General features: G+C 42.1%; 1 protein-coding gene across 3 annotated transcripts in view; it reads left to right on the top strand.

The window, feature by feature from the left end:
- The first annotated feature begins 869 nt into the window (after window positions 1-869).
- Window positions 870-16,107, top strand: part of ACOT9 (acyl-CoA thioesterase 9) — a 35,861-nt gene continuing 20,623 nt past the window's right edge. Inside the window, exons 1-6 of one of the 3 annotated variants that reach the window (XM_081081230.1) lie at window positions 896-1,058; window positions 3,357-3,393; window positions 8,864-8,961; window positions 11,042-11,087; window positions 14,230-14,400; window positions 14,657-14,694. In XM_081081230.1, coding sequence (XP_080937356.1) covers window positions 3,392-3,393; window positions 8,864-8,961; window positions 11,042-11,087; window positions 14,230-14,400; window positions 14,657-14,694 — 355 coding nt within the window. In that variant the 5' untranslated portion in view covers window positions 896-1,058; window positions 3,357-3,391. Of the gene's footprint in view, window positions 1,059-3,356; window positions 3,394-8,863; window positions 8,962-10,409; window positions 10,437-11,041; window positions 11,088-14,229; window positions 14,401-14,656; window positions 14,695-16,107 lie in introns of all 3 variants that reach the window. The other 2 variants (XM_081081228.1, XM_081081229.1) reach the window with 2 other exon arrangements.

The raw sequence follows: 16,107 nt of genomic DNA, 5'->3' as shown, positions 1-16,107 counted from the left end.
AGCATCTGCAACGACGTTCTGGCGCATTGCAAACAGCCCAGTAAGAAGTTGTTGAATGAGCCCTGACTGGTTTGGCTCAGATAGAGCATTGGCCTGCGGATTGAAGGGTCCCAGGTTCGATTCCGGTCAAGGGCATGTACCTTGGTTGTGGGCACATCCCAGTGGGGAATGTGCAGGAGGCAGCTGATCGATGTTTCTCTCTCATTGATGTTTCTAACTCTCTATCCCTCTCTCTTCCGCTCTGTAAAAGATCAATAAACTAAAAACAAAAAGAATTTGTTGAATGAAATGCAGAATAAGGTCCTAGGGTAAAATCATAAGGGCGTGACCTTGAATTTCTCTGGCCCCGCCTAGATCTCTACCTTGTCAACACTAGGGGGCAGGCCGAGATTAGAAGAGGAACGGATTTTTTTCCCCTTCAGGGCAGTGGTTCTCAACCTTCGCTTACTTTAGAACCACCTGGGGCTCCTTCAGACACATCCTTAATGCTAGGCCACACCCCTGACTTAACTAAATCAAGTCTCCACAGGGTGGGGCCCAGGCATCAGTAGTTTGGGAAAATGCCTAGAAGATGACAACGTACAGCTAAGAACAAGATGGACGGGGAGGCGAGGCGTGGCCATCAAAGTCGCGCGGCTTTCAGCAAAGAGGGATAATGGGGACAAGTTCTAAGGACCCGGCAGCACTTCGCCGCCACCTCACACCCCTGACCACGCTCCGCGGTGCATTTCATCCACCAAGGCCGGCCCGAGGCTGCTAGAGTGGGCAGCTCCACGGAGACGGACTCCAGTTTCCCGCCAATGAGCTGAGCTGCAGGCCTAGCGTGGCCCCGCCCCTTGGCAGCGAGGCCCCGCCCCCAGGCCGCGTGGGTGGAGGGGTCCGCCCCCGGAGGGCCGGGCGGCCGGGGTGCGGTCGGCCTGGGCGGCGAGTTCTGGTCGCCGTGGCGCTCGCTGTCGCATTTGCTCTCGCCCTTTTCCTCGCTTCTGCTTCCCTCCGCCGGGCCCGGGTCTCTGGTCACGTGCACAGCGGCGGAGCGCGATGAGGCCTGTGGCGCTGCGGTAGGTGGCGGGGGGGCCTGACGTGGCTTGTTGGGGGGCGCCCACGCCTGCCCGCGGCGCTGCTAGCGGGCCCGGGCGGAAGGGCGGGGTTGCCGGCGGGCGGCACGAATGCGTGGGCATTTGGGCAGAACGTGAGGCTGGAAGGAGAAGGGCGCCCGCCTGCCGGGACCACGCCGGGAGCGGGTGCGCCGGCCTGGGGTGGGGCACGGCGCTCCCCACCTTAGCGTCTTGTGGCTTTGAGTGTGATATTAATAGCGAAGCGGCACTTTAAGGGAGGAAGTTGGGTGTTCCCTGAAATTCCTTTACGTTTGCTCATCCCGGGTGTGGTTTGGGGGTAGCCCCTTATCAGAAAGCTGGTATCTGGAGTCCCATATTACCTTTTCAGCCCTTTGCCCTCCTTTGGAGAACATTTTTAGGGTTAAGTGCTTGGCCTACTTGGACTCAGACTTAAGTGTGTTGTAATGTAGGGTACTTACTGGGCTCTCAGGACTGTATGACGAGGACCCCTGGTGCTGACTGCGACTTTACCTTTAATGAGCAGCAAGGCAAGCGGGCGGGGGGCTTTGATTGGGCCACTTAGACGAAGAGAGGATGCTGTTTTGTAAATGTCATCATCCCAGCTTACCCAGATGAAGCCTCAGGCTTTAGATTTCAGGGTGGCTGGCTCTCGCCCAAACCCCTTCACTGGAGCACTCCAGCTGTTCAACTTCTTTCTGCCTGTCTGGGCCCCAGGGGGCCCTTCACCGTTCTACCTTCTGGAATCATCCAGCTACAGGTGCCCCGCCCGGCCCCTCTGGTGTGGCCCACAGTACTTCTGACAGTGATCCCCCTCAATTATTTTGGGGGGGGTCCTGGTTCTCTCTTAGGGGGTCTCTGTGGACCTTGCTATCACTTGAGAAAAGTTCTCTGTGTGTGTGTCTCTTGTTTATAGCATTTAAAAAGCACCCTTTTTTATACTATTTGAAGACAGGTTTAAAGTCAGGTTAAAAGAAGGACCACAAGGGGGAAAAGGGGAACATATGTAATACTTTCAACAATAAAGATTTAAAAAAAAAAGGAAGGATCACAGTTGGACATCATGTGAAAGGCCCTCTACAAACTCCACAGCCTTGCCCATGTGCTTTCCAGGAAACCTTTCTTGATCTCCTCTTCCCCCAATTTGGAAGTCCCCTTTCTTTGCAATGAATACACATAAATTTGCATTCCTTCCTCATGAGTCCTATTGAAACCTAAGACGGTACTCCTTAGTGCCTAAGAGAAAGAGTTCATCAATGAATATGGACTGTCCAAGATGATTAGGTTATTGGACTGGTGGGCGATCTTTGTAGCTTCTTTTCCTCCCATTCACAAAAGGGCCACCCGAATTTGTTTACTTCTAAATTGAGGCATTCCTTCAGAGTGGAGGGTGAGAATGGCATTGCCTGTTACTGTACTGAAAAGATTCTTCCCAGACACCCACCCTAAGCTTGGGATCCAGAACAGAGCCAAGGCACTTATGTGACTCCTTAAGCAAGCCGTGGAGAGCTTGGGCTCCTGGGTCTTCTTTCGTTGGAAAGATTCAATTAGGGAGCGCTAGGGCCTGAGTTTCCCCAAAAGCCTTTTTTTAAAAATATATTTTATTGATTTTTTACAGAGAGGAAGGGAGAGAGATAGAGAGTTAGAAACATCGATGAGAGAGAAACATTGATCAGCTGCCTCCTGCACATCTCCCCCTGGGGCTATGCCCGCAACCAAGGTACATGTCCCTGACCGGGATTGAACCCAGGACCCTTCAGTCCGCAGGCCAACGCTCTACCCACTGAGCCAAACCGGTTTCGGCCCCAAAAGCCTTTTGACAGTTTCTTTGAAAGGCCTAGGGCAGAGGTTCTCAACCTGTGCGTCATGACCCCTTTGGGGGTCGAACGACCTTTTCACAGGGGTCACCTAAGACCATCGGAAAACACATATATAATTACATATTGTTTTTGTGATTAATCACGATGCTTTAATTATGTTCAATTTGTAACAATGAAAATACATCCTGCATATCAGATATTCACATTACGATTCATAACAGAAGCAAAATTACAGTTATGAAGTAGCAACGAAAATAATTTTCTGGTTGGGGGTCACCACAACATGAGGAACTGTATTAAAGAGTCGCGGCATTAGAAGGGTTGAGAACCACTGGCCTAGGGGTTTTGCTCTAAAACGTCTGAAGTCTTCTCAGGGAATAAGCCAGTTACCCTGGGGTGCCTGAGTGTTGGGTAATGATGAAATCATTCTCCCTTCCTTTTCCTCTCTGCTGCATATATAAAGGGAAGTAGCCGAGATTGTGACAAGAGCAACTGCATATGTACGTATGGAAGAGGGATCAGAAGAACTGCTCTCTCTCTAGTTGACTGGCACTGGGAAAAATCATCTAATTCTTTGAACTTTATGTTTTTCAGGAGGTTGATCTGAATCAGAATTTTTATTTTATTTTATTTTTTAATATATTTTATTGATTTTTTACAGAGAGGAAGGGAGAGGGATAGAGAGTTAGAAACATCAATGAAAGAGAAACATCGATCAGCCGCCTCCTGCACATCTCCTACTGGGGATGCGCCCGCAACCCAGGTACATGCCCTTGACCGGAATCGAACCTGGGACCCTTCAGTCCGCAGGCCGACGCTCTATCCACTGAGCCAAACCGGTTTCGGCAGAATTTTTAAATATAAGAGCCTTATGGGGGTGTCAAAAGGGGGTGGTCTGTGAACCTTCTGAAATAGTATATACCATTTTTATATATCCATTTTCATCAGATTATCAGTAGATAGAATACTAAATTGGAAGTTATCATAAGCTGAATGTTCAAGAGCAATAGAAATTTTTTATACTATTTTTTGATTAGTCAACAATTTTTTAAAGTATTCAAGTTATGCCTTTGTTCTGTTACAGGGGTATATCTCCAAAATTTTTAAGGCAATATACAAAGAACAGGGTTGCAGGACCGCAGTTTTCCAAATAATTTGTCTCAAGTGTTTCTCTACCTCCATCAACTCCATTTGGTTCACAATTCAGACATGGCCCATCATAGTGCCTAGCTTATGCTTTCTAAATTTCTGGTCCTTTTTTACTTTTGGGGGAGACTTTGGAGAAGCATGACTTTCTGCAATAGTAATAGCTGATGTGGGTGTTTTTATTGTTGTTTTGTTTTTGAGGACTTTGCTAGTGTATCAGGCACGCTTCTAAGGGTTTAACATGATAACTTCTTTTTTTTAATATATATTTTTGTTGATTTCAGAGAGCAAGGGAAAGGGAGAGAGAGATAGAAACATCAATGATGAGAGAGAATCATTGATTGGCTGCCTCCTGCATGCCCCACACTGGGATCAAGCCCGCAACCCGGGCATGTGCCTTGACCGGTATCGAACCTGGGACCCTTCAGTCCATAGGCTGACACTCTATCCATTGAGCCAAACCAGCTAGGGCAACATGATAGCTTCTTTATCCTTATGACAATCCTATGGGATAAGTGCTATTAGTTTCCCTATTTTACGGATGAGGAAACTGAAACTCAGAGAGGTCAGATAACTTGCCCAAGGTCACTCTTCTAACAAACAGCATGTTCAGGCAGCATGGGATGGTTTTTATCACTCTTCAGAAAATGCTGTCTCTTATTGTAACAAAACAAAAATGCTTATGTATATGTATATTTACCCAGTTTATGAGATGGCTATATACCTCCCATTACTTTGTGATGCATACATATTCAATATATTTAGCTACTCAGAGTCAGGTCTTATTTCTTATATTGGGAGCATCTACTGCATCTATTATAACTGCTAGTTAAGATTTTGAGGGCATGATATTTTGCTCTTTCAGCTAATAGTAGCAATGAGAAATATTGTAACTGAAATCAAGGTTCGGCTGCATATCGCCACAAAAGCCATACTCATGAGACAGATGCTGGTGAAAAGAAAGAGGTTTATTCAGGTGTTGGCCACTTTTGTCCAAAGCCCATCTTCACACCTCAGTGCAGGAAGAGGTTTTTATAAGGAGGGAGAGGGAAAGCAGAACAGAGATCAAGGGGAGAAGGTTGAAAAGTTCTCTACATGCAGGCCAATTCAGTTCATTCTGTTCAAGTGATGGTCTGGTGTGTGTCATCCTGGTTTTCGTCATCCTGGTTTTATATCATCCTGGTCTTATACCATCCTGGTTTTACTGTTGAAGGTCAGCAATTCTAGAGCCGTGATGACTGAATGTCAGAGTCTCTATCTTCTGAAGTTAGTTCCTAGGATTCTTATACAAACACTAGAAGCCTGGTGCACGAAATTCGTGCGGGGGGGAGGGGCAGGGGGAGGGAGGTCCCCTCAGCCCAGCCTACACCCTCTCCAATCTGGGACCCCTTGGGGGATGTCTGACAGCCAGTTTAGGCCCGATCCCAGGGATTGGGCCTAAACCAGCAGTCGGACATCCCTCTCACAATCCTGGACCGTTGGCTCCTAATTGCTCACCTGTCTGCCTGCCTGGTGGCCCCTAACTCCACCCCCCCGCCAGTCTGGTTGCCTTTTACTGCCCCCCCTCTGTCGGCCTGGTCACCCCTCATGGCCCCTCTGCCGGCCTGGTTGCCCCACGCAGCCTGCAGTTCAGTCGTTTGGTCGTCCCTCACTAACCCCCCTGCTGTCCTGGTCTTAGGCAGCCATCTTGTGAGGGTGTGATGGTTAATTTGCATATTACCTCTTTATTATATAGGACGCTGTTTACCTATAAGCTACATATTAGTCTGAGTCAGCATTTACAGAAACAATGTCAGAACAATGGTGGGGTGAGTTACAGTTGCCCACTGTTACAATATTAGCTTTCTCCAGTGAGCTTTTTAAAATCCAATACATTCAGTTGCAGAATGCTAGTGTCTGAGAAGGCAGAATGAAGGACTGTTTCCTTCAATAAGGGATTTGAACCTACAGAAAATACGTAAAGTGAAACAGTGAGAACAAAAGAAAATGCATGTTCTGAGAAAATGCAAACTAGAAGGTCAAGACTTAGAAGACTGAAATATTAATATACATATAAAAGTACAGAAGTGGAAGGTATATTGTGGAAAAAAATAAAGCCAAAATATATAACGTAGAGAGACTTATTACTTATTTGATTAAAGAATAAACACAAGTCCTGGCTGCCATAGCTCAGTGGTTGTGTCAACCTATGAACCAGGAGGTTACAGGTTTGATTCCTGGTCAGGGCACATGCCCAGGTTTTTGGCTCAATACCCACTGTGGGGCGTATAGGAGGCAGCCGATCAATGATTCTCTCTCATCATTGATGTTTCTATCTCTCCTAACTCTCCCTTCCTCTCTGAAATCAATAAAAATATATTTTAAAAAAAGAATAAACACAAAACCCAAACCCCAAATACTCCAAGTGTTCTGATCTTAGTGGGCCAGCAGGGGTTGTATCACAGCTAGTGTGATGACTGGATGGCTAAGGAGTTACATGTAGGTCTTACCAAATATTTTTACTTAGAGAATTTTCCTGAATGCTGTATATAATTCTAGAGAGAAATCTATAGTGAAGTTGGGCACTAAAGAAAATAAAAAATATACTTTATGTTGGGGCGGGGGGTGTCATCACTTATTCTGGTACTAGGTAGTAAGAATTTATAGTAACTTGAGCTAGAGTGAGTAACAGTATTTAGGGATCATGACCTCTTTAATACCTTGTCTTCTTTACCTGTGCTCTCAACAGATCAGTTTGTCAATCCCTGATATTATATATGTGTTATTCGTGATATGACAGTGTATGGCTAGGAGTCAACACTTAAAGCAATAGTGAGTAATAAAAATCAACTTAAGCCCTGACCAGTTTGGCTCATAGAGCATCGGCCTGCGGACTGAAGGGTCCCAGGTTCGATTCCGGTCAAGGGCATGTACCTTGGTTGCAGGCACATCCCCAGTGAGGGGTGTGCAGGAAGCAGCTGATCGATGTGTCCTTCTCATCGATGTTTCTAACTCTCTATCCCTCTCCCTTCCTCTCTGTAAGAAAAACCCAATAAAATATATATATATAAAAATCAACTTAAATAACTTATTTTGGGAAAATAGGGTAGGCACATTTGGATAATTAGCTTTTATTTTATTTCATTGGGGATTAGAAAATTTCTGCCTAAGTGAAATAAATACTGTCTTTGAATCTGGAAAGGGTTAATTCTGTTTTCAAAGTTGATAAACTTATAATTGGGTTTAGCTTATCTGTTGAGGAAATATGGTGTGATAATGAAAAAACATATGTTCATAATTTATTCATTTACCAAATCAATTCTGGGCTTCTGAAGCTAATAAAATAGAAAGAGCAAGAATAAATCCACTAAACCTGGTTGATATCTTTTATGTTTTGTAGCTAGATACCTAATTGGTCTCTGTGCTCAAAAAATATTTACTCTGAGCCCTGGCCAGTGTGGCTCAGTTGGTTGAGTGTCATCCTGTGCACAGAAAGATTGCCAGTTCAATTCCTGGTTAGGGCACATGCCTGGGTTGTGGGCTCGATCCCCAGTAGGGGGTGTGGAAGAGGCAGCTGATCCATGTTTTGCTCTCTCTCCCTCTCCCTTCCTCTCTCTGTAAAAATCAATAAAAATGTTTTTTAAATCCTCACCCAAGGATATTTTTCCATTGAGTTTTTAGGGAGAGTGGAAGAGAGAGGGAAAGACAGAGAGAAAAACATTGATGTGAGAGAAATACATCGATTGGTTGATGGTGGGGAGGAGCCTGCAACCAATGTATGTGCCCTTGACCAGAATTGAACCCAGGACCCTTTGGTCTGTAGGCCGATGCTCTATCCACTGAGCCAGACCGGCTAGGGCCAATAAACATATTTTAAAAAAAGAAACAAAGAAAAAATATTTACTCTGAGATTGATGGGTGCCAGAGGAGAAGGGGTTTGGGGGACTGGGTGGTGAGCGTGAAGGGACTGAGAAGTACAAATTTGTAGTTACAAAATAGTCACAGGATGTAAAGTATAGCAAAGCAAATATAGTCAATATTATTGTAATAACTGTGTATGGTGGGTACTGAAAATACCGGGGGAACACTTTGTAAAATATATGATTGTCTAACCACTATGCTGTACACCTGAAACGAATACAAAATAATATTGAATGTAAGCTGTAATTGAAAAATAAAAAAAAGAAATGTTTACTCTGGTTGGAGAGATGATTTATAGAGTAGCCTTATATGCAAATGTGCATACACTGGAGAAATAAGTATAGACCCCTAGAAGACAATATACAGTACAGTCATGCATTGCTTAATGACAGGGATAGTTCTGAGAAATGCTTTGTTAGGTGATTATGTCATTGTGTGAACATTATAGATAGAATGAACTTACACAACACAAACCTAGATGGTATAGCTTACTACACTCTTAGGCTATGTGGTATATCATGTCACATATGCGGTTTGTTGTTACCAAAATGTTGTTATTTGGTGCATGATTAGGCTAAGGATGTGGGACAGTCAAGTGCTCTGGGAGGAGGCGCAGGTCTTTGGGGTTGCCAGGGGAGAAGCCATGGAACCTACTTTAACACATTGTATGCAGGAAACGTATTTATACGTTTTACGTTGACTGGTAGCGTTGACTGGTAGTAGAGCGCGGGACACGTATTAATATGTTTTTTATAGACTAGCGGTAGAATGTGGGTAACGTATAAATACGTAAACTAAAGTTATCGTATTTTTACTGAACGTTGCCATTTGCGCAAAAAATTAGCAAAAATTGCCCGCGCCACCTGTTAGCGCGTGATAAAAACTACCCACAAACAAATAAGTGTGTTTATTCTTGTTTTGCAGGCTTTGTACCTTGAGCAGGGGGCTGCTTACTCCTGGCAGAGGACTGACTCAAGGGTTCCAGAATCCTGAAAAACAGAGAGTCTTCCACATTCATGAAGGCAAGGGTGTTTACTTTTTAGACTCAAGTGGTTAAAAACCCTATTTTATTTGGGAGGCATGTAGATAGATAATTCAGGGCAGATGAGGCATACTACAGGTAGATCTTTCATAAACTTCTTATTTATAAAATGACCAGGATAGCTGTGGGTAGAAATCACATTCAGAACCTTGGGGACTGAGTTCTTTTAGTAGTTAAGTGATTTCCACTTCCCATGTGTAGGTACTGAAGAGGAAGACACAGAAAAAAGAAATCTAATGCATAAATAAGAGATGGGTACTTTAGTTGTACCAATTAAATGCTCTTAGTACACCATTTTGTTAGAGGGACCCTGTTTAATCCATATTTAATTGAAATTAATTTCAATTATTAATCTGATATGCAAGTTATGGATGTCTTTATCAATTTAGGAGTACTCATTATAATTAAAATTGTGGATTTTTAAAAGTTTTTAAAAAATATATTTTTATTGATTTCAGAGAGGAAAGGAGAGGGAAAGAGAGATAGAAACATCAATGATGAGAATCATTGATCAGCTGTCTCCTGCACGCCCCCTACTGGGGATCAAGCCCGCAACCCAGGCATGTGCCCTTGACCGGAATTGAACCTGGGACCCTTCAGTCCGCAGGCCAATGCTCTATCCACTGAGCCAAACCGGCGAGGGAAAAATTGTGGGTTCTTTAAAAGGTCTACATAAACATATATGTAGAAATATAATTTAAAATTCTACTTTCCTTTTTGGCCCTCAGCACTGGCCTTTCTTCTTACACTGACTAAACTAGTAATAATTGTTTTATGTTAGCGAGCATCAGTAGTCTGTATGCTGTTCCAGGTACTTTCTGTTCATTTATTTAAGGAACTCAGGAGAAACAAAATCAGAAATAATACTAATTTACTAATTAATTTTTGTAGTTTTCTATGATTTATTTTATAGAGTTTGCACCAAATTTATGGGATATATATAATTGACAAAAAAGTCAACCATGCCCTAACTGGTTTGGCTCAGTGGATAGAGCATCAGCCTGCGGACTCAAGGGTCCCAGGTTTGATTCCAGTCAAGGGCATGTACCTTGGTTGCGGGCACATCCCCAGTGGGGGGGTGTGGGAGGCAGCTGATCGGTGTTTCTCTCTCATCGATGTTTCTAACTCTCTGGCCCTCTCCCTTCCTCTCTGTGGAAAATCAATAAAAAAAAAAATATATATATATATATATATATATATATATATATATATATGTCAACCATTTTCCCATGTTAATCTTACCATATTTGGTTTTGCTCAGTTAGTTATTGAAGGACAAGGACCATTAATTTCCTGTAACTTGAATATATATTGTTAAATGCTAGAAAAAAAACATGAACTCAACACATTATTTGAAATCCTAAAGATTTATTTTTTAGTTTTGAATCACAACTTCTTATCTAATTTATTTTCCCTTTATCCATATAGCATCTTCACCTTTACACGTGAATAATGGTGTGTGTGGTAATTAGTATCAACCAAGTGATTTTTTTTTTATATTAATTCTTTCTTCTACTTTTGGGCAGTGGGCATTAACAAAAATTAAATTGCATTCTTTGCCTTCCCTTGATTTACATTTTTGCTTCATTTTTATGGCTTAAGCTTTTCTAACAATTAGCATAGAATACGTAAGTATATGAGAAATCAATTAGAATGATACTCAGATTTGGATATTATTGTTAGTTCCTGAACTAATTTGATCTACTGCATATAAGATAGATGGGGATTTTGTTCATAGTATCTCCATCAAAAAGGGACTCCTGTTAACACTGATATAGCCCCATCAATGAATAATTGGAATTATCCTTTTTTGTTTGCTTATGTAAACCCTAGTGATTGGCACAAGGGTATTCTTTTCTGTGCTAAGGAGACAATAGTTTCACGTTTTCAGGAAGCAGAGACCTGAACCCTTCTCTGAGCTATTTTTGTGGCATTAAATGAAAATTCATGGCTCTTTAAAGCTTTTGAGTGCATGAATCGCTTTTCTTAGTTCTTGCGCTTGTTGCCATCGTTCTCATATTTCTTTGTTTCAAGGGATGACCTCTTTATTTTTGTTTCAGTTCGAGATAAGCTGCGGGAAATAGTAGGAGTATCTACCAACTGGAGGTACGCACTCTTGTATATTCATTCTTTCATCCCTGAAGTGGTATGTGAGGCTGTAATTAGGCTCAGTTGATGGTCTCATTGTAGGGTGGGGGAGGGAGGAACTGTGTATGGAAATAGATTGAAAGGTGCTTTTTTTACTTGAGGGAGAAGATCAACATTCCAACATGTTCATCAGTTGATGCATTGTTGCCATAAAATAATGTGATTTACATGTACTCCACATTTTTCTTTTTTTTTTAAATATATCTTATTGATTTTTTACAGAGTGGAAGGGAGAAGGATAGAGAGTTAGAAACATCAATCAGCTGCCTCCTGCATGCCCCCTACTGGGGATGTGCTCGCAACCAACGTACATGCCCTTGACCAGAATCGAACCTGGAACCCTTCAGTCCGCAGGCCGACGCTCTATCCACTGAGCCAAACCGGTCAGGGCTGTACTCCACATTTTTCAAAGTGCATTCAGGTATATTACTTCACTGGTTCTCAACAAGAGTTGTGAAAGGCTTATGGCATATGTTCCTATCCCTTTTTATGGATGATGAAACAGAAACTTCAAGAGATTCAACCATTATTAGGGTTTGGGACTTGAACCCAAGTTTCCTGGTTTTTCTATTTCATGCAGTCTGACTACTTTATTGCATCTTGTTAGTTCACAAATAACCAGGTTCTTTTTTAAGAAAAATATATTTTATTGATTTTTTTACAGAGAGGAAGGGAGAGGGATAGAGAGTTAGAAACAAAGATGAAAGAAAAACATCGATCAGCTGCCTCCTGCACACTCCCTACTGGGGATGTGCCCGCAACCAAGGTACATGCCCTTGACTGGAATCGAGCCTGGGACCCTTCAGTCCACAGGCTGATGCTCTATCCACTGAGCCAAACCGGTTAGGGCAACCAGGTTCTTATACAGTCTTTCTCTTTCAGTATTTTCCTGATGTAAAATAGGATAATGTTCCTCTTGGTGCACAGGATTTTGAGGCTAAAATGAGATAAAAAGTTCAAGTGATCACTCAGCATGCAATAATCTATTGTTGGTGCCCTGGCTGGGTAGTTCAGTTAGAGCATAATCCTGATATGCCAAGGTTGCGGATTTGATCTCCAGCCAGGGCACATACAAGAATCAAATAGTGAATGCATAAATAAGTGGAACAACAAATCAATGTCTCTCTCTCTCTCTCCCTCTCCTTCCTTCCTTCCCTCCCCCCCTTTTCCTCTCTCTCTCAAGTCAATAAAAATCATAACCTATTGTTGGTATAAAAGTCATCTAATGACTTCTTTATAGGAAAATTTCACCTTTCTAAAAACTAGGATAAAGAATACCTATGGCCCAACCATCTGGATTGGATGCTTATTAACATTTTTCCAGATTTGCCAATATACACAAATTGGCTGAACTGTTTCTAAGTTAATTATAGCTATTACAACACTTCAGCACACATCTCCAATACATAAATATATTCTCCTATGTAACAAAATCAGTAGTCATGTATCTTCCACAAGGAAGATAGTCTGTAACATAATGAAATTGACACTAATTCCCTAGCAGTATATTACACATTTATATTCATAATTCCTCAACTGTTCCTCAGATGTCTTTTATAGCTCCCCCCCCTAAAATCGCTTTCCCAGAATGCCCAGGTTTGCACATAAGTCTAGCTTTTTAAAAGCATCAAGATCCAGCCCAGCCAGTGTGGCTCAGTGGTTGAGCATTGACCCAGCAGCCAAGAGGTCATCAGTTCAGTTCCTGGTCAGGCACATGCCTGGGTTTTGGGCTCGATCCTCAGTAGGAGGCATGCAGGAGACAGCTGATCAGTGATGTTTCTCTCTCATCAGTGTTTCTATCTCTTTATCCCCCTCCCTTCCTCACTTTCTAAAAAAAAATCAATAAAAACATATTTCAAAAACAAAAACAAACCATCAAAATCCAATAAAGGATTGCATATTGCATTTGGTGGTTAGGACTCTTTAGTCCCCCCTAATCTAGAATAATAGTTATCCCTCTGTCCCTTTTTTTTTTTTTATCACCACAAGCTTGACTTTAAGGCCAACCCATTTGTCTTGTAGAATGGTCCACATTCTGGATTTACTGGGTGCCATTTAACTTATTCCTCTATCCCCTATATCTTTTGCAGGCTAAACTTTTCTGGCAATAATAAATACTTCATAAGTGAAGCTTAAAAAGACATCTTATTTTATTATTTTTTAAAATCCTCACCCGAGGACATTTTTCCCTTGATTTTTAGAGAGAATGGGAGAGAGAGGGAAAGACAGAGAAATATCAGTGTGAGAGAAGCACATTGATTGGTTGCCTTCTGCACAAGCCCCAACCAGGGCCTGGGCCAGGGAGGAGCCTGCAACCGAGGTACATACCCTTGACCGGAATCGAACTGGGCACCTTTTGGTCTGCAGGCCGATGCTCTATCCACTGAGCCAAACCAGCTAGGGCAAAAAGATATCTTATTTAATGATATTGTAAACATTTTAGTTTCCTAGTCCCTTGTGTCTCTCTTCTCTTCCACCTTAATTGCCTCTTCTTTTTCCTTCCTTTTCTGTCTCCTCATATTCTCTTCCTCTTTACCTTTTGCTCTGCCTTCCATACCTCTTTTGGATATACTTCATTTTTCCTCTGCTATCTTTTTCCTGAAATTGACAGGATGGAGGAGGGAGGGAGGGAGGGAGGGAGGGAGGGAGGGAGGGAGGGGGGGGAGAGAGAGAGAGAGAGAGAGAGAGAGAGAGAGAGAGAGAGAGAGAGAAAGGAAGAAGAGAAAATAAGAGAAGAGAGTTGGGGCACAGAGAATATAAGAACTGTCAAGTAGAGAAATGGGAATACGGAATTCAGTGGCCATGTCATTTCAAGTATTTTATTATTTGAATACACTTTTTGATGAGGGTGAATAAATGGTTCATTTGGGTATATCCATATCACTTATAAGTATGTTTTTCCTATCTACTAGCCTAAGAAGTGTTAACAGAAAATTTTAATTTCACTAAGTCGCAGGTGTGAAGGGAGGGAAGGAAGAGGAGATGAGGTAGGCCCAGACCTCTTTCCTCCTTTGATGGTGCCTGTCTGGCCTGTGTACAACTGGGGTTGTGGGACAGCACTGCTCCTGTGTCTCATGAAGCTTTTGTCCTTTCTTCTCAGAGACCATATGAAAGCAATGGAGGAAAGAAAATTACTTCGTAGTTTTTTGGCAAAGTCACAGGAAGCACTGCCCCCTAGGAGAATGAAAGACAGTTATGTTGAAGTTCTCTTGCCTTTGGGCAGTCAGCCTGAATTACGAGAGAAATATTTGACTGTTCAAAATACCGTAAGGTAACATAGCACTGTTTTTATTTGTGTTGTTTGTTTGCCTTTATTTCATTTCCTTTCTTTATTGCAACTTTGAGATATCATTCACACACCATACCACTCACTTATTGAAAGTGTGCAATTCTATGGTTTTTAGTACATTCAGAGAATTGTGCAGCCATTACCACAATGAATTTTTGAACATTTTCATCACCCCAAAGTGTGCTATTTATTTCTACAGAACTTATTTTCACTTAATTCTGTTTTCTTTATTTCACAGATTTGGCAGGATTCTTGAGGACCTTGACAGCTTAGGAGGTACTGGTATTATTTTAGTATTTCGAAATACTTAGACTAATACATTAAATCCTATATCTAGAAAGGGATTTTTTATTAACTTGCACAGATGAGGATATTATAAAAGAGGAGAAAAAGAACAGCTACTACCTCTGAATTGGCATAATTCCCCCCAAAAATGTGGATTCCTACTTATCAGTTAGAAACTGATTAATTCTCCTTTCTAATAACTTTGTTTTTCTTTCTAATAACTTTTTAAAAAGTCTTAAATTTACAGAAAAGTTGCAAACAAGTACAAAGAATTGTTCTTCCCTGAATCATGGAAGAGTATGTTGCTGACATGCATATCATCCCCAAATATTTTCATGTCTGTTTCCTACCAATAAGGTCCTTCTCTTACCGAACCACAATACATCAAGAAGTTAGCACTGGTACATTAGATTGTCTAGTCCAGTGGTCGGCAAACTCATTAGTCAACAGAGCCAAATATCAACAGTATAATGATTGAAATTTCTTTTGAGAGCCAAATTTTTTAAACTTAAACTATATAGGTAGGTACATTGTTATTAACTTAATTAGGGTACTCCTAAGGCTTAGGAAGAGCCACATTCAAGGGGCCAAAGAGACGCATGTGGCTCGCGAGCCGCAGTTTGCTGACCACGGGTCTAGTCCTTCGACGCCATTCAACTTTCACCCATGGGACTTTATAGTGGAAGGATCCAGCTCTGAATCATATGTTGCATTTAGTTGTCATGTCAGGGATAGTTCCTGTCTTTCTCTGACTTTTATGACCTTGACACTTTTGAAGTTTATAGGCCACTTCTTTTGTGGAATTTCTCTCCATTTGGGTTTGTTTGATGCTTCCCCAAGTTTAGATTGAGGATGTGCATCTTTGGCAGGAATGTCACAGAAGGGATGCTGTATTTTTATTGCATCTTATCAAGTGGTACATGATTCTGATTTGCCCCATTACCGTGATGTTAACTTTGATTCCTTGTTGAAGGTGGTGTTTGCCAGGCTTCTTCACTGAAGTTACTCTTTTCCTCTTTGTAACTAATAAGTACTTTGAAGGGAGGTACTTTGGGACCTTGTAAATATCCTATTCCTCATCAGATTTTCAACTGACTACTTTAAAATCAATATGGCCCTAGACAGTTTGGCCCAGTGGATAGAGCATCGGCCTGCGGACTGAAGGGTCCTAGGTTTGATTCTGGTCAAGGGCACGTACCTTGGTTGCAGGCTCTATCTTCTGTCCTGGTTGGGACACATGTGGGAGGCAACCAATTGATGTGTCTCTCTCACATCAATGTTTCTCTCTCTGTGTCTCTCCCCCTACCTTCTATTCTACTCGCTCTAAAAATCACTGGAAAAATATTCTTGGGGTGAGGATTAACAAAAAAAGAAGAAGAGGAGGAGGAGGGGGAGGGAAAGGAG

Source organism: Myotis nattereri, assembly GCF_964212035.1.
Source record: "Myotis nattereri genome assembly, chromosome: X".
In the NCBI taxonomy this organism is placed as follows: Eukaryota; Metazoa; Chordata; class Mammalia; order Chiroptera; family Vespertilionidae; genus Myotis; species Myotis nattereri.
The sequence above is the reverse complement of the archived record's forward strand: the minus strand, read 5'-3'. Positions and strand labels throughout refer to the sequence as shown.